Source organism: Dermacentor andersoni, chromosome 2, assembly GCF_023375885.2.
Source record: "Dermacentor andersoni chromosome 2, qqDerAnde1_hic_scaffold, whole genome shotgun sequence".
Lineage (NCBI taxonomy): Eukaryota > Metazoa > Arthropoda > Arachnida > Ixodida > Ixodidae > Dermacentor > Dermacentor andersoni.
Window position 1 is genome coordinate 28,689,570 of NC_092815.1, and position 23,138 is coordinate 28,712,707.

At 44.6% G+C, this 23,138-nt stretch overlaps 1 protein-coding gene across 8 annotated transcripts in view; it reads left to right on the forward strand.

The window, feature by feature from the left end:
• Positions 1–23,138, forward strand: part of Larp4B (La-related protein 4B) — a 109,599-nt gene that overhangs the window by 64,261 nt on the left and 22,200 nt on the right. For all 8 annotated transcript variants that reach the window (XM_055077304.2, XM_055077305.2, XM_055077301.2 and 5 more), the window contains 5 exons: positions 178–447; positions 4,397–4,531; positions 5,893–6,320; positions 16,226–16,274; positions 16,450–16,548. In XM_055077304.2, the coding sequence (XP_054933279.1) occupies positions 178–447; positions 4,397–4,531; positions 5,893–6,320; positions 16,226–16,274; positions 16,450–16,548 (981 nt within the window). The remainder of the gene's footprint in view (positions 1–177; positions 448–4,396; positions 4,532–5,892; positions 6,321–16,225; positions 16,275–16,449; positions 16,549–23,138) is intronic.

The window sequence follows — 23,138 nt, forward strand, 5'->3', positions numbered from 1 at the left end:
TCCTTTAGCTCAAGGAGTGGTTCAGGACCCCTTAAAACTGAACATGCATACAGGATTCCAGAAAGTTCTGTAAGATTTTCAGTTTGAACAGTTTTCTCTTGTACCTTTGATGGGGCATAATGAACTAATCATCAGGTGCATTGTTATCATGATAGAAAAGTGGTGTGTTCCTTGCAGGCCCGCATCAAAGCCAAGCCCATTTCACGAGCCTCATTTCTGCCACCGTACAAGAATGGTTTGCGGCACCAGCCTCCTCACCTGATGGCAGGTGGAGAGGGGCTTGGCAGTGCCCCTGCTGCTGCAGCTGCCCCTGCCGCTGCCAGTGGGCCTGCCCCAGGGGGGGTCTCGACGCAGCCACTGAGCACAAGCCAACCAACAGCTGCCGCCACCCCTGTGGCACCGCAGCAGACCACGCAGGCATCCACCTTCTATCAGGGGCCACTGCAGGTGAGACTGCAACTTTAGTGCTGTGTAGCACCTACTGAAACAGTTTCCTACAAAGGCCCTGAGAAAGCGTCAGATCAGATCGTTTCACATGCCGAAAATGTCTGTGTAACCAGAAGTATCAGTAAGCTTGCCACTTATTCGTGTTACTCGTGTCTTTGAGGCAGAAACGATGAGACTATATGTATTTTCTATCTATATGGCAATGAGAACTTTTCTTTTTTAATGCATGGGAATAAATTGGTGAAATTTGGCATGCAGGTGTGATTTGTTATGCTGATATCGTAATTGAAATTAGTTTTGTACTATCTATTATAGTTTTAGAGTTACAGTTGACAGCCTCTAATAGTCATTCCCAAATACGTTCGCCAAGATTTTCACATTCACATGTTCACAAAGGCCCATTCTGTGCAATAAAGCTATTGCTTTATTTTTTAAGTGCCAAAATGAGCATAAAAATATTTTTTAGCTTTCCTTTGCCTATTGTCTTACTAATGACTTTTGCAAAAACCCCATCACAAATTTTTTATGAGCTTTATTGGAGAGCTATATTGCACTCATCAATGTTTCAGGATCTAAGTACAAGACTGATTTTGTCTTCATTCGTGGTAAAATGGCACTGGAATGACGGAAAGCAACTGCACAAAAAATGAGAGCTGAGGAAACGAAGCTCAAGGTTTCATTTGTTGTAAACATTTATATCTGTTTTCAGCACCTAGAACCCGCCTGGGATGGAGTCCTTTGCCTGCGGGAACACATTTTCTTTACATTTTGACGTAGTTTATTGCGTTCTTACAGCAGTTTCGCACACCTTAGTTGCCTTTTTGGCCATCATGCATCCATCCGTCGTGCAGAGGCAGGTGACAGCACACTCAAAACGTCCGCTCTTGTCTCTCGTTGTGCAACCTCTTTGTTAGTGGCGGAGCTGAAATTCGCAGCTGAATATTTGACACGAAAACTTCTGCTCCACCGATGTCGCGTTGCTGTCACGATCACACGCAGACGTAATGTCACCATCGCTAGCAGTCGCATAGGTGCTCTGTGGTCGCGTCGTCAGCAGCACATGAGGGCGTGCTTTCCCAGTCACCGACGTGCGCCGGTTGTGCCTCGTCAACAAGCTTGGCAGCATCCGCTTCTACGAGTAGTTTTCCCCCTCTTTTCTATGCCTTTCATGGTCTTCCGTACACGTGGGCCGTTGAGAACTTCATTCATTTGGGGCTCATCACAGAAAAGGTGCGTAAGCTGCCACGATCGTCACTCACGTCGATTTGAATGCACAGCTCGCTGCTGCGCAAATGCGCATGAGAGGTTCGTCAGCAATCCAAATCTACAACAGCCAATAGGAGTGTGCTCTGTGCCCCACGTGACTGCTACGCCCAATCGGAATGCCGCATTTGCCTTTTTTTCGCTTGTGTATGCGGGTTTAGTTTTCTATGGGATAATGCGTCGCTCAGGTTATCTTTAGCTCCGATCTCTCCTCTTTACGATGATACCAAGATGACTGCGCTGCGTCAACGGATAGCCGGGTGATCCAAGGTGCATCGGGGCCTTCCGAAGCCAGATTTCTTTTTCCACGATTTTTGATGACAGCACTCTACGAAAGTGCTGTTTTCTCGATTTCTACCGCATATTTTGTTATAGTATTTCACTGCGAAATAAATAAAGGTTCGTGGATCGCGAAAAAAAAATCTGAAAATAGAGAATTCCGACAATTTGACCACTCCAATTGCCCCCATCCTCCCTACTGCAAAACTACTTCCAAGGGGTTAAAATATTCCAATCACAGGTCCTGATATTTTTGTCATGGTCAAAAAATAAGAATAGGTTTATAATTAAATCAAAAAAAGACATACAGACAAGACCCGCGATAACAAAATCCGGCGACGACAAAAATATTTTCGTATCCCCGCAAACGGCCATAGGATCCATTGCATTTCGTACCTCTCTACAACGAAATGTCGCTGTACTACAATCTCTTATCAATGGAATTTCCCGGAACATAACCCCACCTACATTCAACTCTGTTTACAACGGGCCCTGATAATCCGACAGAAAATGACCGTTTTATCCAAAGTCCGTAATATCGAAATGCATCACTTCTGAAGCTTTGGTCGCTAGTGTTATTGCAAAGAGTGATTGAGGACCTCCCAAAGTAAAAAAAAAAAAGTTTGTTTTATCTGAGGTGAAGCATCGATTAAGATAACAAATTAGTAGACAGCTACTCGAAGTAAGGATAGTAGCTTTATCGGCCATATAAGATTGTAGATGTTTGCTTACTAACTAAATTAACAAGCACGGCGTCACACACACACAGGTAAACGCGAATACATCTTGTTCGATGACCCTGGAAAGGTGCTGTCAAAATGTTGAAGTGAGAAGCCCGACAGCAGCATCAAGCGAATTGACCTTTTGTGCCGTCTCTCGCTTCAACGTGAGCTAAATGTTGAAAGCAAGGCGCATACGAAGCTACCAGCACTGGGCGCATGTCCCACATCGCAGATGGCCGTGCCTTTAGCAGCAGCAGCTGACGGAGTGGAACCTCCCTCGCCTGCCCCCATGACTCGCGCGCGACAGAAGATGGCGCACTTCCTCTCTTGCGCGCACAATATTAAGCCGCAATTGTCGGCTGACCCTAACAAGTCGGTTGTCAGCCCGTGTCAACACTGCAAAAGTCCGTTTTATAAGCCCGATTTTGCCAAAAATTACCACTAAATTGGTCCACAATATCTGGTAGTCTCTTGTAGCGCGCTCCGTTAACAGCGAACTTCGTTGCATAAATAGACTAGGTAGGGCTAAGTAAGGTTCAAATATGTGGTTCGTTATATCGGAAAGTCTGGTAAACGCGGGTCTGTTGTAATGAGTGCAGACTATATTACCTAATCGCACAAGGCTGGTAGGCTCCAAAATATTCTCAAATGCGATTCATTTACACTATTACACTACAATTGCATAAATACCACCACGTTAAACTTGTGTGGGTGCCCACGATTTCTGTTTACAAGAACAACCACGCACCAGAAGCGATCGCGCCGGAAACACGTCATGACCGCCATCTTGTTTGTTGCTCGCTCGTTTAAAGCGGCAGCATGTTGCTATTGACATGTGAGCATGTTTTTTGCACAGCTGGTACAGTGCGCAATGTGCGCCTCGGCGAGGCAAATGCAACAAAAACAAGGTAATCTACGTCCCACCGACATGGAATTGTTTACGGCGCTTTAGATCGCGGTCACAGCGTGGAATGCTACGCATCGGGCTGTGATTGAGCGATTTTCTGGGAATATGCATCGCATGCAGTTTCGGCACTGCACGTTGATTTGTGCAAAGGGGCCGTAATCTCGATCGACTGTGCCTACCAGCAACAACGTGCGCTGGAGAAATGCTGCATCATGCGTGGAGCACTGGTGCTCTGCGTCCAGTGCAGAGTTGCACAATATCTCGCAAAAGTGATCGTATCTCCGAAAGCAGTTGACTGAAAATACTGCTCAATGTGCTGAGTCAACAAAATGCGTCGCAGTGGCTGTGCGGCACTTGGAAAGCAGGGCATAGATGGCACAAGCAACACTTGAATGCTGGCAACTTGGTTCACTTTCACCATGTTTTCAACACCCTGGATCGAGGAATGATGGTTAATCCGAGAAATCTAATGAGGCGCTGTATGGCATCAGAAATTTCACTTGCTGTTCTACCTTAGTTCTGTGGAGTTGGTGGTGAGGCCGGGGAATTCCAAATAAACTAGCAGGTTTGAAAATTTAGCCGACGACTTACTTTCCTCAACGTGTTTCTTTCCACTCCTTGTTTACATGTGCATTACCATGCATTAAACTAAATCTCCATTGCATCCTCCGAAAGGGCTTACGTTTAACATATCCTATTCTATATCTGTCTACTGTCTCTGTGTTGACTGGACTCTGCAAATCTGAAGTCTGCGAGGCTGATTAATTGTTGCTTTCAGGTGAACTATGGTCCAGCCAATGCAGGCAGCAACAGTGCAGGGCCGGGCACCGCTCAGCTGTACCCGCCCTTCTACCCTCCCGCTATGCTACAGACCTGGACACCAGCCACTCCTACATGTTTTGACCTGGGAACGGTGAGCCTTCCCTCAGCACATGGCAGCGTGAGATCCCTTGGTTTTGTCCCTCCTGTGTGCCACCACTACGCATGCCTTGCCTGATCAATTACATCCTCTTTGTGAATGGCACTAAGAGAGCAGTTGACTACCAGTGGTGTAAATATTTGAAACTTCTACTATTTGACTTGAAAGGTAAATTTACAATTCGAAATATTCGAACCACCCAAAATTCCTGTTCTCACTTCTTTATGTTCGCTTTGCTGCAGTGCAGTCATGTTATGCAGCAGAGCATAGTGTATTGCGGTGGAGCATATTTTCAATGCAGTGAAGCATATTAGTATTTTCAATATAGTGAAGCATATTAAAGTGTAGGGGCACTGTCACGAGGCCCCTGCTGGTGCTATTGGTTACTTGACACTGTCAGCTCAATTATCTGCACTATGCTGCTACTTTCTCACGAGGCACTTGAGGTATACGAGACACGTCTATCTATTGTGACTCGCATAAATTCAGGCCTCAAGAAGTGCTGCTACAAAAAATGTCTGTGCCTCAGAGCACGGTCATTGCTTTTTCACTTTCTTTTGTGCCATAATTGTACTTTCATAGTGAGGGCAGTGTGATGAGCTCCCTGTATGTGTGTAGGACGGGCACTATCACTAGGCATTGTTCGGTCACATCTGGCCAGAAAACATATAGAATCGCAGTCTGCAGTAGGGAACAGCGGCTCATTTCAATTATAGCCTATTAAAGAAAGACGTTCGCTATGCTTCTGATGGCACCACGCACTGTGAAACAGTGCGAAGATCCTTATCGCAACAGGATTGACTGTGATAGCTATAAATGCTACATGTAACGACCCCCAGAGAAGATTTGCAGTACCGAAATGAGAAATTTAGTGCACGTTGGTGTCTTCACGCGAGATGGGCGGGCGAGTATTGCAGTGAAGCTGCTGCGGCAAGAAGCTATATAGTACATTTTCTTGTTTACGTGGGATCTAGCTGCCGAAAAATGTGTCATATGATCACAGTTTGGTGACGTAATGATTGCTGGTACCAAAAATCTTGTTTTCCAAGAACGTATGAACCGGTAAAAAATGATCGTAACTTGTTTTTCTTTTTTTTCTTTCTTTCTCAGTTGTGAATGTTGACAACAGAAAAATGTATGTAACAGGAACGTATCAACAAGGTTCTGCTGTATTTCTGCAGCCTGTTCTTTCCACTTCTCATGCTACTGCTTATGGCTATCATACTTTCATGCTATCATGCTACTGCTTATGGCTATCATATTAGATTCAGGTGGTGCAGCTGCCCATAAATTCGTACAACTTCCTGTTCCCCTTCCAGGTTTAATGTCTGTGGTTGTGGTTGTTTGGCACACAGGTGTTCTCTATGAATGGCCTGGCACCCCAGGCAACCTACAAGCCACTGAATGGGACGGGTGGCACGGGTCGGCACGGCTTCCCTGTCCTGTGGCAAGGTGGTGGTGGCCGTTCGTCCAAGTCTTACCTGCGGACAGGTGGTGCCTCCTATGATGGCGATTCCCGGGGCTTCTATGAGCGGCATGGTGGCAGCCTCCTAGGTCCCGGTTACCCATCAACCTACCTTGCTGGTGCACCTGCTTTCCCACTTTCCCGGGGTGGGGGTGGAGGACCCCCACCTGCGTATATTCAGGAGTTCATGCCCGCGACTGGTGGTGGCAAACGGGACTCTGGCAACTCTCTCTACTCCCTGTACTCCAGGGGAAGTCCCAAGGGGGACACGGGCAAGGACTCCGGAGGCGGCAGTGGCTCTTCACAAAAGTACCAAGAGTAAGTCCTGGCATGGAGACAACCTGCGTCAAGAAAGGTGGTCCTTCATTGAAACTCTGGGGAGCTCTATACAGTTGATGCTGCTTCTTCTCGTGCAATTAAAACTGCAAATGGTTATTTATTTTGTAGTTTTGCAAAAGGGAAGTAGATTACCATAAAACCTCACCTGTAGTTTGAACCTGTATATACAGTTAAACCTCGATATAACAAACTTTAATACCGTATTTACTCGCATAATGGTCGCACTCGCGTAATGATCACGCCCCTGAATTTTGTCGTCAAAATTCGATTTTTTTTTTATTTCCCGTGTAATAATCGCACCCTGAACTTGCCACAGCGATATGTCGTGTGCCAAGTCTAGCTAATAATGATCGCGCTTACCATTTGTCGAATGCTACGCGAACGACTCGTCTGCACGCAACAAACATTCTTAAGTAGATGCCTCATTTCATTACTTTCATCACTTTCCGCACTTCCATGGCAAAAAGACGTACAACCAAACTTGCCTTTATTATGAGTAGGCTTTATAATGGTTGTGGTCAACAAAAACAAAAAAGGCAGCTTTCGATTCCTCTCGTCTCCACTTGTGGGCACGCAACAACTCGCGCGCGGCAATGATAGTAGCCACGTTTTCACTGATACGTTAAAAGTGTACCCTATTCATACGCCGACGCTTGTAACACAGCTAAGATATTTGCCCACCCTTAGCGGAAACGTGCCGTGTTAGGATAGTAGTGAAGACAGATGCCGCAGTTTCCGCAGCACGCCGGCCATGTGTTTCGATGTCACTGGCAGCTGAGCATGCCCATCTCTGTTTCTGTCCCCTCAAAGTGGACATGGCTACGTTATTGCCGCAAACTTGCCGATATTAACGATATTATTCATCACTGATACGGAAGAAACTGTTTCAATGCACGTAATGTACTCACGAGAAGAAAAAAAGAGATCGCGTTCGGCTTGCTCCGCCGGCCGCCATTTTTGTTTTGGTGTCCCGCACCCGCATTCCGCAGTAAACGCGGGACGAAAAAAAAAATTTTTTTTTCTCGCGGGAAATTTAACCCGCGTAATGATCGCACCCCTGAATTTGCGTCAATTTTTCTGACAAAAAAGTGCGACCATTACGCGAGTAAATACGGTACAACGAAATTCTCGATACACTGAAGTATTTAACTTTTCAAAACCTCAATATAACGAAGTGTTCGGATGCGATTTCAATATAATGAAATTTCACTGCCGCCATAAAGGAATGCTGAGACAATAAATCGAAAATTCCGCGGACGGAGTAGGTCAAATGATTGAATTATATGCGGCTGCTTGCAAACACGCCTCTTAAGGAGGGACACGGCTCTTTGCGGCGAAAAAATTTCGAAAAAATCGATTTTTTGAAAACGAAATTTTCGACATCTACAGCTAATATTCCTTTAATTCACCAAGTTTTGAATCTCGGGGAAGAGTATTTCGTCCGCAATATCAATTTATAACATCACTGTGAGCTGAATTCCGCGCAAAAACAGCCCTTTTTATCGCGGCGCGTAGCTCTTTTTCTACGCGCGTGATCGCAGCCATCTTGGTCTCGTTGGAAAGAGGAGCCTTCCTTCTTTAATTTCCCGCTAAAAGTGACTCCGTGGGTACGCCAGTGACGTTGAAATCTGGGGAGAAACAAAAGCCCGAACGCACGATCCGATTCGTTGACTAGCGCACGTGACCAAAAACGCGCGCTGTGGTTGGCTGCGCGAGGTTCCCATAGTCTGCTCCACTCCGCAGGCGACGCGACTGCGCGTCTCGTAGGTTTGTTGGCACCATGCCCAACGATGTCCGATCCACCGGGAAAGTTCGCCACGAGGCACAAGTTCGGCAAAAAGAAGAAGCGATCAGCTTATAACTTTCAAAAGCGCTCCATTCCTTCTGAAAGCATCGAGAGTAGCTCGCCGCCAACCGCAAATGATGCCGAAACCGCGGACGATGCCGAAGTAGGCCTAGCCAGCTCACAAATGAGTGAAGTCGTTACGGACAGCAGCCGCGTTCGGCGTGACACTGCAATGTTGCAGCGTGCGGATTTGTTGCAGAGGGAGATGAATGCTCAAAAAAAACTTCGAGTTCTTGCGTCAACGCCAGCAACAAAGCGGGTGTTGGATTTGCTCACTCGCGCCGACGGCGTTGCAGCCGCGCCAGTCGACGCCGAGGCAGGCTTCGCTTTCCTCAGTAGGACTCCGCGAACGGACTGATGTTGTCAAGTGCAAGGTGTGCGGCGGCAGCGTCGCAGTAGGCAAAAGCGAACGGTAATCTGGCCTCACCATAAAGATCGTTATCACGTGCGCGTGTTGCGGCGATATCGCGTCGGCATGGAGCTCGACCCTCGTGAACAACCTTGCCGCGCGCGTGGTTCAAGTCACCGGGAGTCGGCGAACGGCGCTAAACGATGTTTTTGTCGCATTTAGGTGGCCATGGTCAGAGCGACTACATTCCTGGTGGCTTTTAGCCAATTTCACTGCAAAGTAATGCAAAATTATTTCTGCACTTTTTATTAAAAGTGAATGTCTTCCTTTTTTCTCGTTTTCTCAAAACACCGACTTTTCACTTGTACACAATGTAGGGTCAGATTTTGGAATTTATGCTTTAAAAATTTTCAATTCTGCTTTAGATAAGACAGTAGGGTAGCCACAATTCGAACAGTAAAGATTGAATTGCTATAAAATTACTAATATTTGATATATCAAAATAGTATTCCTACCATTATGTTCCTTATGTTTTCTAGTACCCAGGCATGTGCCAATACGAATTTCGTAGCGCATTTTCCCCCCCTATTGTTTCTGCAAATTATGAATAATGAATTTCATTTATCTTCAGAACTAAATGGCCTATTGGAAAAATAATTACATATTTGAAATCAGCACAAAAGTCTTAACAAGAATGGAAAGTTTCATGAATATTGATGGAAAACATCATGAACATTATTTGAATTAGTGTCCCCCTTAAAGAAGCAAAAGTTTCATTCTTGCCTGGTTGGACCCCTGTATCATCCTCGATCAATTTAGTATTCAAGCATTTGCCGTAATCACTATGAACATGTCCTGAAATGTTTTTCTCGTTTTCTCAGAACGACATTTTTGATGGTAGTGTAGTTTTGGAGTGACGATATCTCTGGTTCTACTCATCTTATTGCAATAATTCTTTTTTCATCAGAAAGGTGGACAAATTGGGAGTGCAGTAGGCCTAAAATGTGAACAAATATCATTACAGAAATTTTGAAAAAGTAATAATTTCTCCAGGGTTTCACTAATGCCTTCTGCTTACAAAAGTTTGACATGCTGTAACTTCGGCATAGATCAGTTTAGAACATTCATTCTTGTAGCACTGCAACCTCTGATCATTCAACATTATTTTGATGTGCCAGTCTCCTTCATTAACAGCCAGCATTGTAGAGAGAACTTGCCTCCAAATTAGTCCATACAAAAAAACATGAATTGCTTATATTTTGAAAAGTACTTGTTGCATGGGAAAACCAATTGAATATTTGAAATCAGCATGTCAAAATACATAAGTGATGGAAGTTTTATCAAATTGTGGCCACAAATAAAAAATAAAAATTTAATTGGGGTGTCCCCCCTTAACAGCAGATGCTCATCTTGGAGGCTTCGCCTGAATATAGGTCGCTCAAGATTGCGATCACATTCTATTCCGGCGACCCTGCCCAGGGCCGGCTGTCAACATTCTATTTGTTGAGTTTGCCTTTTGGTCAGCGTTCCGCTATTCTTCGCTTGTTAGTTTAGTTAGCGTTCCAGACAGCTGGCACCAAGAAGTCTTCGCCATTTTTCGCTACCTTGGCTGATAAAACCAACTTTTTAGAGCACTATTACATGGTTTATATGGATGATATTTTGGAATCGGATAGAAAAAGAGTTATAGAAACTGAAAATGTGATTTTCAACAAATAGATGTTTTTGGCCTTTTTTTGCGATGTAAAACCCGCATCCCCTCTTAAACTTATTGAAGCTGCGAGCCAAGTTTTCAGCCAGCCCTTTCTTCTCGGCAAACGCTCGCATGGCGTTGCATGTTCTCCGTACACACAGGCGGTAGCACTGCAGAAGTCGCGGAGCGCCTTTTTCATTGAGGGGGGCTGCTCTCGTCGCAGCAATTGCATTTGTGAGGCTGACATAATGCACAGCTAGTGATGTTTCCTTGTGCACAGCATGCAAAATATTGCGCTGGGGGAACGAAACAACAGCTCGCGCGCGACGCTGTCAGCGGAAGAGCGTAGCACCGAAAAAAAAATAAAAAAAGACGAAGGGCAAAAAAAATTGTCAAGGCGACGTGTGGCACGCAATCCTTGAGGTCCGGTATGGGAGAACACAGGGAAAAAATTCTGCTTGTGTAGGCTAGACGGGGCGAGTCTTGCTTGCCAGTGAAGACATTCTGCTGAAATCATGGGTTTGCGGCACTGAAATATTTCTATCTCGGCTGTTAATGAGCCAATTAGAAAAATGTTTGCGGCAGGATGCTTCCTAGAGGGCACGTAACAACTTCATAACCAAAATTTGCTATGGGGCCTGGTGAGGAGCCCTTTGGGCGGGTATGGTTTAACGAGGTTTTATTGTAGTTCTTTACATATTCACAGCCTTAAAAACGCTCAAAAAAATAACCGCGCTGATGCTGGCTCAAGTTATGATTCGGCAGCACCTTGGTCACAAAACCAAACTTTCATTGTCATTTTTGTTCTTGATGCGTTTTCGCTCCTAGCTGCTAATTTTCATTAGAAATATCCTCTAAAAAATGACATGTGGCATCAAATAGCTGTTTTGAAACGGCACCCAATTCCGATCACTTGTCATTCCGAAACTGTAAATGAAGCCACCATTGTTAGAGTGCAGCTCTTGGGTGTTTGTCCCAGCCTTGAGCATTGGCACGCCTCATCCTCCCTCGGGATAACCGAGCGAACAAGCATAGCGAACGATGAAAGAGCGGAGTGCAGCAGGGGATCAAAGACGGCGAGAGCAAACAGAGCATGAGGAGAAAAGCAGAGAAAGCCACCTTGAAGCACCACCAGATGGCGCTCACGTCTGGAGCTGCACCAACAATGGGAGGCGGGGGAGCTTGTGGTATAGTTTGTTGGGACACATTCGCAACATGCTCATTTTCATTTGACCTTACCGAGTCGCAGTTAGAACGCAGGCGAGAGCTTGTGCAGATAACACGGGCTTGCGAGAGTGACAGTGACGTGCTGTTGTGTCGATGCCCTCTTCCCTAATGCAACACCTGGCGCATTGCTGGAGCAGCAGATGTTCCCTTACACACGCTTTGCTCCATCAAGACACACCCGTGATGTAGCATGGCAGCCAGTGGGAATTAACCTATCATTTTGCAGCTACAGATATCGAACACCAGCGTTGTCACTCAATGTGCCACTTTACACAGGCAAATACTCTGACCTATTTTCTCAGATAAAAGGTGTGTGTTAAATACAGCACATGGTGTTCTATTCATAAAGAGTTAAATACTTCGGCATAACAACAATTTCGTTATATCAATGTTTAATTGCATTAACGTGAGAGTGACTATGGCATTGTTTCCATAGTTCGCTCGCACTGTCACTTAACCCAGGAATAGATCACATTTCTTTGCTGTTATTCGATGGAAAATAACTAAAGGTACAAGATAATACAATCCATTACTAGTGAAAACCAGTTTTGAAAGCTCCCCGTACATCATTTAAAACTGTTTCTATTCGCTCATAAGTGCAAATTGACTGCTCGGGATGGAACTACATTGCACAAAGTGCATGTTTCTGACATTTCTAGTGCACTCTTGGTATCTGCAGTGGGGGTGTCATTGTCGTCACTGCTCGTAAAGGGGTGCAACATTAAAAACCACGGTCAAGCATCGTTGGTGTTCCATCTGGCCATCTCTGCCCGGAACACCTGGTTTACCTCTGTTGGTACACAAGAAAGAAAATTAATATACAAATATACATCTACAAAGCAAATATTGATGTACAGTTTCTAAGATAATTAACATTTCAATTCCATTGTTTAAGGCTACAATTGAAAATAAATGGCACAATAAAAATTATTTTTAAAGCATGTTTAGATAGCCTAAGGAATGAGATAGCAAGCGCATTTTTTATCTGACCCTTAATATTTTACAGCCCGTTGAATACAAGCCCGCAAAGTATGGCAACCATTTGGCAGAAGTTGTAGCAAAATAATTGATTTCCAAAGTGAAAACAAACAAAAATTTGCTTGCTATACTGCATGGCGTATACATTAGGCTCCATTCTGCAAAAAAATAAAAAAGAAAAATAGACTATCTGTTCTTGGTGTTGAGATCTCGAGACCTGAATATTGCATGGAGCGCAAAATTTGTGTTTTTTGAGTAAAGTACAAAAAACAAGCAGCATTAAATATGAGGGGACATGGCATCCAGAACAACCATTTTTGATACTCGCTCTAGACACATGAAACATTCAGGACACGTCCAATCTTGTGTGCTGCTTATGAATATGCAATTAGATTTTTTCTGAGGTCAATAACAAAAAGTAGTTACAATTCTTGTGTTAAAAACTTGAGATGTGATTTCCAAAAAGATACTGCAACAACATAGCTAAAGTGAAGCAGGTATGTTCCTGGATATTCAAATACTGCAAGTTATTTTTTGGATGTTTGTATCTTTACTTTAGCCAAAGTTATGAGATTCTAAAGTTCCAGCATTAAGAATGTGAATCTTTATTGGTGATTTCTACAGCACTTCAAAATATTTAAGTGTCCTAAGACACTATGTCACAGTTTTTGTGCACTCAGACTCACCTGCATTCAGGTAAAGAATGACTAGAATTGAATGAGTACAAGGAACACAGTGCTGATCCCAAAATTTGAGACTAGGTGGGGATCAGACCTAACTTTTTTGTTCTTTATCTAGAGCAACGAAATTTGGCAGCCGCACTCGAAAGTGTCTTAAATAAGGAAATATGCAGTTTCATTACGCTACCTTGACTAGTTAGAAAAAGTTAAATGTTCTGCTTGTGGAAAACCTGGCACTGCAACGAAACATGCCTAGGAGCTGCCTGTAGTCGTAATCTTTGCTCAAAAGAGCGCTACAGGGTACAGCAGTTCCAAAACTTCTTTAACCGCTTTATTATTATTTTTTACACAGAACATCATGTTCACCTTCACTAATTACACCAGAACTTATGGTTCACAAATTAGCATGTAGAAGAAAAACTAAGCCCTCGGCAAGATATTGAAAACTGTCATACGCTCAAGCACACTTCGGGAATACATAAAAACAAACAGGATCAAAATTGGTCTAGGCATTCCCATGCTACCCTTTCCACAGACAATGCAGAATGCCCAAAACATACTTTTGAGAAAACATCTCTCAAACTTATTGGACCAGTTCATATTTTTGAAAATGCATCAGGATTGTAGTTTTTGCTGTCTTTGCTTACAAGTGGTTTTTTGGGTCTCTGCCCTTTGATTTCGTGCGCACGAGACGATTTTCTGGCTCACTGACGGCCGACACTCAATGTGCTTAGTCGCGCAGTTCGAGGTGCTGACGCGTGAAGTACCTAGCTGCACAGTCTGAGGTGTCGATGCGCGAAATGTTTAGTCGCAGGCTCGCGGAGTCGACACTTGATGTGCTTAGTTGCGCAGTCCGGGGTGCATAAGCGCGAAATGCCGAGTCGCACGCTCGAGGCGTCGACACTCGATGTGCTTAGTCGCGCAGTACGAGGTGCCGATGCGCGAAATGCCTAGTCGCAGGCTCGAGGAGGCGACACTTGATATGCTTAGTCGTGCAGTCCGAGGTGCCGAATCTCAAAGTACTGAGCCACGCAGTCTGAGGTGCGAGTGTGCGAAATGCCTAGTCACGGGCTCGAGGAGTCAACACTTGATGTGCCTAGTTGCGCTGTCCAAAGTTCCGATGCACGAAATTACTAGCCGCGGGCTCGAGGATTCGACACTTGATGTGCTTAGTCGCACAGTCCGAGGTGACGACGTGCGAAATGCTTAGTCGCAGGCTTGAGGAGTCGACACTTGATGTGCCTTGTTACGCAGTCCAAGGTGCCGAAATACGAAATGCTCAGACGTGGGCTCGAGAAGTCAACGCTTGATGTACTTAGTCGCGCAGTCGGAGGTGCCGATGCACAAAATGCTTAGGCGAGGGTCCAAGATGTCCGCGCGCGATGTGCGAAATGCTTAGCCACGGGTCCGAGGATTCCGTGTGCGATGTGCTTAGTCACGAATTCCGAAAGTGAGTGCTGAAAGGCTCAGCCGTGTGTCCGACTTTTCTGCGTGCGAATCTTGATCGCAATGTATGCGTCAGCGCTGCTCGGTATGCTTAGCCGCGGGTCTGAGATGTCCACAAACGTAAGGATCAGCCACGCTACTGCAATGACCGCATGGCGCCCGTTTTGACACGTCGATATTACGGGGAGTGGAGACTTCCAGACTCGCGAGGTGCAAAAAGCCGAGCAGACAATGAGAGTTCCGGACCAATAGCGAACCATGCTGAAATGTGTGGCAGGCGCGGCCAATCGCAGACTCCGGCACGACCTTCCATCATTTGTTTTTTATGTGCTTGTTTCTGTATGGAGGAGGTACCTGAAGCGGCAAATTTGAAGGCGGAGAAATGCGCTTTCCAATGAGACCAAGATGGTGGCGTTGGATTGCGCCATTGCAGAGATATCGTGGCTTCGAAAACTCCATTCTTTTGGGATTTCTGAGAAATGTTTTGCCACCTTGGCTGATCTAACAAACTTTCTTTGAGCGCTTCTACATGGTTTTCAGTGATATTTTGGAGTCTGATAGAAAAAGTTACGACAACTGAAAGTGTGATTCTGAAAAATGGATTTTTTGTCCATTTTTTGCCATGGAAAAGCTGTGTTACTCCCTTAAGGCTCTTGCTTTAACATCTCATGGCTTGCAGTACGGGTGGAGTGGCTTTCAAATTGTGGTCAGTTGTGGTCAAAAAAAGTCTCCATAAAGAGGGTCACATGGTTTAATTATGCATTAGATTATTTTTGCTCGTACGCCTTTAACCCTTTGAGGGTCGATATTTTTTTATTGCAGATTCCAATTCTTCTCAGGGACTTATTTAAAAAAAAATTTACCGTAATTTTTCTAGGCTGACCGTGAAGTGAGAAAAAAATATTTTGCGTGTATATATATGTACTCTTCATTCATGAATAACAACAGTAAAAAATGAAATAAACCTATAAGAGTAAAAAATTTGATGTATTGTTATACACATAGTTTTGAAAATGTGCACACGAAACTATTTGGCAAGACTCAACTGTTCCTGCTCTTACACTAATATGTACGTCCATAGCATAATCGAACTGCGCAGGTGCTCGCTCAAAAAAACTGTGTGGTTGTGTGCCCGTCAAAAAAGCAAAACGTGTGACAAACTTCCGTTAATGTTGATCTTATCGTCAACCAGAGGCAATTAGTTCTTGCGAGTGTCAAAAAAAAAAAAAAGAAATCCAGAAACGCATGCACGGCGGCATCGTTCCTATGCGCACCCCTGTGAGCACTAAACAAACGAGAAATAAGCAGTCGTCCTTTGAGAAATTATTAACGCGATAGCCATCAGTATTGCAAGCCCAAGAAGCCGAAACCGCCCGCGGAACAAAACCCAAATCGCAAGCCCGTCTGCGTGTGCCAATGCGCGAGCAGTAGTATATAGACGTGCGGGAGCAAACTAGCTCTAAAACAAACCATGCTACGAAAACCAAGAGAGGGAGCCGCAAGAAAAAAATTCCCTGTGTTCCCACATAGTAGCAGCCCATGACAGAAAAGAAAAAGTTAGGAAATTGGTGCGCTCTTTAAATGTACAGGCGGGGCCGTATATTTACGTGATTGACCCTGAAAGGGTTAAACATCAATATCTTATTAGGCCACCTTCCTTTGCAGCAGCCGGATGCGACGGAGGAAAAAGGAAGAAAATGGTTCCAACAAAACAGTGAGCACTTGCATTTTGTTTCTTGGTTTTTCTCTGCATGCATGCATGCATCAGTCAGTGCATATTTTGAAGTGTGTTTAGTTATCTGGCGAAATAATGAATTACATCTTATTACGGCACAAGATGGTAGCAATGGAGACAGTTGTAATTAATTATTTGTCTTATTTCTGTGCAGGACGGTAGTAATGCAGACACCAGCAAATCAAGGGAAGAAGCTGAAGCCCCAAAATTCGATCTGGAGGAAGCTGCCTTTCCACCTTTGCCTGGCTTCCTGGTATGTTAAGATGGCTCTTGTTATGTCTGGGTATAGTGTGGCAATAATTATTTTTGTTCACTCATTACTGCTGTTTATTCGAATCTAAGCTGATAGTTTTCTTCTAATAGTCGGCTCTCGTTACAGCGGACCCTTATAATCTGACAAAGAACGTCCGTTTTATGCTAAGTCCTTAATATCCGAGACGCCTCAGTTCCAAAACTTTTGTCGCAATGTCTAACAGATTTAAGTAAAAAACAAACAAAAAAAGTTCCAGTTCGGGCGAAGAATCCATTGTGGTAGCAAATTAAGCAAGATGATTAAGGAAGGCCACGTCCCCCCTTAAGGGGGGACACCCCACTTAAATTTTTATTTTTTATTTGTGGCCACAATTTGATAAAACTTCCATCACTTATGTATTTTGACATGCTGATTTCAAATATTCAATTGGTTTTCCCATGCAACAAGTACTTTTCAAAATATAAGCAATTCATGTTTTTTTGTATGGACTAATTTGGAGGCAAGTTCTCTCTACAATGCTGGCTGTTAATGAAGGAGACTGGCACATCAAAATAATGTTGAATGATCAGAGGTTGCAGTGCTACAAGAATGAATGTTCTAAACTGATCTATGCCGAAGTTACAGCATGTCAAACTTTTGTAAGCAGAAGGCATTAGTGAAACCCTGGAGAAATTATTACTTTTTCAAAATTTCTGTAATGATATTTGTTCACATTTTAGGCCTACTGCACTCCCAATTTGTCCACCTTTCTGATGAAAAAAGAATTATTGCAATAAGATGAGTAGAACCAGAGATATCGTCACTCCAAAACTACACTACCATCAAAAATGTCGTTCTGAGAAAACGAGAAAAACATTTCAGGACATGTTCATAGTGATTACGGCAAATGCTTGAATACTAAATTGATCGAGGATGATACAGGGGTCCAACCAGGCAAGAATGAAACTTTTGCTTCTTTAAGGGGGACACTAATTCAAATAATGTTCATGATGTTTTCCATCAATATTCATGAAACTTTCCATTCTTGTTAAGACTTTTGTGCTGATTTCAAATATGTAATTATTTTTCCAATAGGCCATTTAGTTCTGAAGATAAATGAAATTCATTATTCATAATTTGCAGAAACAATAGGGGGGGAAAATGCGCTACGAAATTCGTATTGGCACATGCCTGGGTACTAGAAAACATAAGGAACATAATGGTAGGAATACTATTTTGATATATCAAATATTAGTAATTTTATAGCAATTCAATCTTTACTGTTCAAATTGTGGCTACCCTACTGTCTTATCTAAAGCAGAATTGAAAATTTTTAAAGCATAAATTCCAAAATCTGACCCTACATTGTGTACAAGTGAAAAGTTTGTGTTTTGAGAAAACGAGAAAAAAGGAATACATTCACTTTTAATCAAAAGTGCAGAAATAATTTTGCATTACTTTGCAGTGAAATTGGCTAAAAGCCACCAGGAATGTAGTCGCTCTGACCACGGCCACCCAAATGCGACAAAAACATCGTTTAGCGCCGTTCGCCGATTCCCGGTGACTTGCATCGCGCGCGCGGCAAGGTTGTTCACGAGGGTCGAGCTCCATGCCGACGCGATATCGCCGCAACACGCGCACGTGATAACGATCTTTATGGCGAGGCCAGATTACCGTTCGTTGTTGCCTAGTGCGACGCTGCCGCCGCACACCTTGCACTTGACGACATCAGTCCGCTCACGGAGTCCTACTGAGGAAAGCGAAGCCTGCCTCGGCGTCGACTGGCGCGGCTGCAACGCCGTCGGCGCGAGTGAGCAAATCCAACACCCGCTTTTTTGCTGGCGTTGACGCAAGAACTCGAAGTTTTTTTTGAGCATTCATCTCCCTCTGCAACAAATCCGCACGCTGCAACATTGCAGTGTCACGCCGAACGCGGCCGCTGTCCGTAACGACTTCACTCATTTGTGAGCTGGCTAGGCCTACTTCGGCATCGTCCGCGGTTTCGGCATCATTTGCGGTTGGCGGCGAGCTACTCGATACTTTCAGAAGGAATGGAGCGCTTTTGAAAGTTATAAGCTGATCGCTTCTTCTTTTTGCCGAACTTGTGCCTCGTGGCGAACTTTCCCGGTGGATCGGACATCGTTGGGCATGGTGCTAACAAACCTACGAGACGCGCAGTCGCTTCGCCTGCGGAGTGGAGCAGACGATGGGAACCTCGCGCAGCCAACCACAGCGCGCGTTTTTGGTCACGTGCGCTAGTCAACGAATCGGATCGCGCGTTCGGGCTTTTTTTCCTCCCCGGATTTCAACGTCACTGGCGTACCGACGGAGTCACTTTTGGCGGGAAGTTAAAGAAGGAAGGCTCCTCTTTCCAACGAGACCAAGATGGCTGCGATCGCGCGCGTAGAAAAAGAGCTACGCGCCGCGATAAAAAGGGCTGTTTTTGCGCGGAATTCAGCTCACAGTGATGTTATAAATTGATATTGCGGACGAAATACTCTTCCCCGAGATTCGAAACTTGGTGAATTAAAGGAATATTAGCTGTAGATATCGAAAATTTCGTTTTCAAAAAATCGATTTTTTCGCAATTTTTTCGCCGCAAAGAGCCGTGTCCCCCCTTAAGGGGTGAAACGGGTCTTAAAAGGCCGGAAATTGCGAACGAATACTTTTTGAAGCTCACATTTTCGGAATCTAGAACCATTTTTGCCCTAATTTGCAAAGTTTCTAGCTTCACTTATCATTATTTTCGCTGCAAATTCAATTTTTAACGCGCCTGTGAGGTGAATCTGAGCTCAAATTTAAGGGGGGACACGGGTCTTGAGGCGAAAAAAATCGCGAAAGAAATCGATCTTTTGAAAATAACATTTTCAGTACCTACAACTACTGTTCCTTTATTTCACCAAGTTTCACGTCTCGCGGAAGAGTATTTTGCCCGCAATATCAATTTAAAACATCCCTGTGAACTGAATTCCGTGCAAAAATGACCCTTTTTGTCGCGGCGCGTAGCCCTTTTCGTACGCGCGCGATCGCAGCCATCTTGGTCTCGTTGGAAAGAGGAGCCTTTCTTCTTCAATTTCCCGCCAAAAGTGACTCCGTCGGCTCGCCGGTGACGTTAAAATCCGTGAAGAAAAAAAAAGTCCGAACGTGCGATCCCATTCGTCGACTAGCGCGCGTGATCAGAAACGCGTGCTGTGGTTGGCTGCGCGAGGTTCCTATCGTCTGCTCCATTCCGCAGGCGACGCGACGGCGCGTCTCGTAGGTTTGTTACAAATGCGGAACGATGACCGATCCACCGGAAAAGTTCGCCAGGAGGCACAACTACGGCAAAAAAGAAGAATCAATCAGCTTATAACTTTCAAATGCGTTTCATTTCTTCAGAGAACCATCGATAATCATCCGCCGCTATCCGCAAGTGATGTCGTAGCCGCGAACGATGCCGAAGTAGGCCTAGCTAGCTCGCCTATGAGTGACCGGACAGCGGCCGCGTTCGGCGTGACACTGCAATGTTGCAGCGTGCGGATTTGCTGCAGAGGGAGATGAATGTTCAAAAAACTTCAAGTTCTTGCGTCAACGCCAGCGTCAAAGCTGAAGTTGGATTTGCTCACTCGCGCCGACGGCACTGCAGCCCCACCAGTCGACGCTATCATCAGTAGGACCCCGTGAACGCACTAATCGTTTCTCAAGCACAAGGTGTGCGGCGGTAACGTCGCAGTAGGCAAAAGCGAACGGGAATATGGCCTCGCCATAAAGATCGTTATCACGTGCGCGTGCTGCGGCGATATCGCGTCGGCGTGGAGCTCGACCGGCGTGAACCCCAACCTGGCCGCGCGTGCGCGATGCAAGCCACTGGGAATCTGCGAACGGCGCTAAACGATGTTTTTGGCACATTTGGGTGGCCGCGGTCAGAGCGACTACATTCCTGGTGGCTTTTAGCCACTTTCACTGCAAAATAGTGCAAAATTATTTCTGCACTTTTGGTTAAAAGTGCATGTATTTCTTTTTTTCTCGTTTTCCCAAAACACCGATTTTTTACTTGCTGATTTGTACTGATTGGCAGCAGCGATATCTGTGCCTTCAAGGCAGATAGAGCCATAGTTTTTGTTGTGGCTTATTTGCAGCTGAGTGTGCAAAGTACACAATGGTAGGAACAGATATTGGAATTTATGCTTTAAAGTTTTTCAGTTCTGCTTTAGATCAGACAGTGGGGAACTCACATTTGGAACAGTGGATATTGAATTGCTATAGAGTTACTAATATTAGTTATATCAAAAAGGTACTGCTACCATTGTGTTTCTTATGTTTTCTAGTACATAACTAGGCATGTGGCAATATGAATTTTTGTAGTGTGGGTAGTATTCTCTTGTTTCTGCAAATGATGAACAATGAATCTCATTTATCTTTATAAGTAATTGGCCTATGGTAAAAATAGTTACACATTTGAGATCATCACAAGAATCTTAATAAGGTTCCAAAGTTTCATTAATATTGATGAAAAAATGAATATTATATCAATAGCAGTGTCCCCCCTGAAAAGGACTGTTGTCGCGTTGTTAGTGTGGAGAGAAAGCGAATGTCCTTGGCAGCTTTTCAAGCAGCTGCAAAGCGGAGGCAGCGAGGAAATCCCCATCCAGATTATTCCCCTAGAGCCTTCTGAGCCATTGGCTATGACAATTTCATGCATCCAGGGTAATGAAATGCTTTTTTCACATGGTGGCTAGTTTTTTCCACTTTTCTCAATACGCTTTTTTTGGTAATTAGCAATTTTGCGGGAGGCATAGTTACTTGCCTAATCATTCAATTTTAATAATTTTTGCTTTATCTGATAGCTAGGCTCCCAGGGAGTGCAGTAAGTCTATAATACCACATTTCTGCACCTTGAAACAATTTTGAGGAAAGTAAAGAAATATATATATCGCATGTGAAGTTACAACTTCTAACTTTTGTAACTTTGGATAGAACAGAGGTAGAAACATGAGACAATGCTTACTGCACTCCTTGAACATTCAGGAATACTTTCACATAACTTTTACATTTCTTACTGGAAAAAGATTTCTGCCAGTCATCCCGAAACATTGGAACAGGAAAAATTGTATAAAATATTTGTCTCGTTATATAGAGAAAAACTAATTACATATTTGCATCAAGCACATTAAATTACATATTATCTACAAATTTCATTCCTATAGCAGCAATATCAATAATGGTATTGCTCAAGGCCCAGGTCCCCCCTTAAGCAAGAATGGCACTTTTTCCACGTCGAACTGTTACCGTCGCACACTGGTTATTATGGCAGTCTTGGTCTCGTTTGAAAGAGCCGCCCTTCACCTTCAATTTCCCGCCATCGTTGGCTGTCCTTGCTCATTGGCTTTCTAGAAAAAAACGTGTCATTGAGACGTACCAACGCACGATTGTGTTGGCTGTTCGGCTCACGTGACAGTCTAGGCACCCGATTGGCCTAGCAGCCTTCCCGTCGTATGCTTCACGCTGTCGAGACGTGCACAACACGCGCCATTTTGTCTTGGTGTTGTCAACTGACTGCAGCTATGGTTCGGCCGATCAAGAAGTTCAGCACCAAGAACAAATTTGGGAAGTGAGTGAGGTGATCGCTATCCCTTTCGCTGTCGGACCTTTCTGGCCATGACGCCCCTCCAGTGTCGGCTTGGTTTCAGGGAACGAGCTTAACAGGGAATGAACATAGCAATTTATTTTTAATTATGATTGGTATACAAACAACATAGTCAATGCAATATGCACATTTCGGTGTTCTGCAGCTGTTGTTAGTAAACATCATCATCATCATGAGCCTGACTATAACATCCGTTCAACATCCGAATCTGACGATGCGGAACTCACTTCTTTCTCGAATGAGAATCTCCGAGCTCGGCTCGTATTCTGAATCGGAATTGAGCCACCACTCCAATGAGCAGACGAAGGCCTGTGCACTCAGCCATCCGAAAGTAACCGCGTGCAGGGAGGATGCACGGAGAGAAATGGGACGTTGCGTGATCAAGAAGACAGAGGGAGATGGAAAAAGGCTAAAACAAAGTTCGAAGGGCTTTACGTTTACTGCTGCAAGTCGGAAGCGAGGGTGCGGCGAGAGAGCGAAAGCAGCAATAGAGCCTCTCTTTTCGGAGAGGCAACGGCGTGTGCCTCTGAACTTGACGCGCCGTAGGAGACACAACGGAAGAAAAATAAAAACTTTCAAACCAGCGGAGATGGCAGAACAGCCCTTAGAGAGCGAAAGCGGCAATAGAGCCTCTCTTTTCGGAGAGGCGACGGCGCGTGCCTCTGAACTTGACGCGCCGTAGCAGACACAACAACGGAAGAAAAATAAAAACTTTCAAACCAGCGGAGATGGCAGAACAGCCCTTGAACCCATAACCGCACACGCGCGACGCATGATACAGCGAACGCGGAGCCACCGCGCCACTCAGCAAAGAGAGCGATGGGTGAGTGGCATTCGCACCGTACTCTTCAATACATGCACTAACACAGGTCGAGGCGAAAATACGAACTTGTAGAAAGAGTCAACAGATGGCGTGGCCAGTCTAGGAGCGCCAGCTTTGCGCTCAGGCACAAAATTTTGAATGCACGATAGAGAATGTACCGGT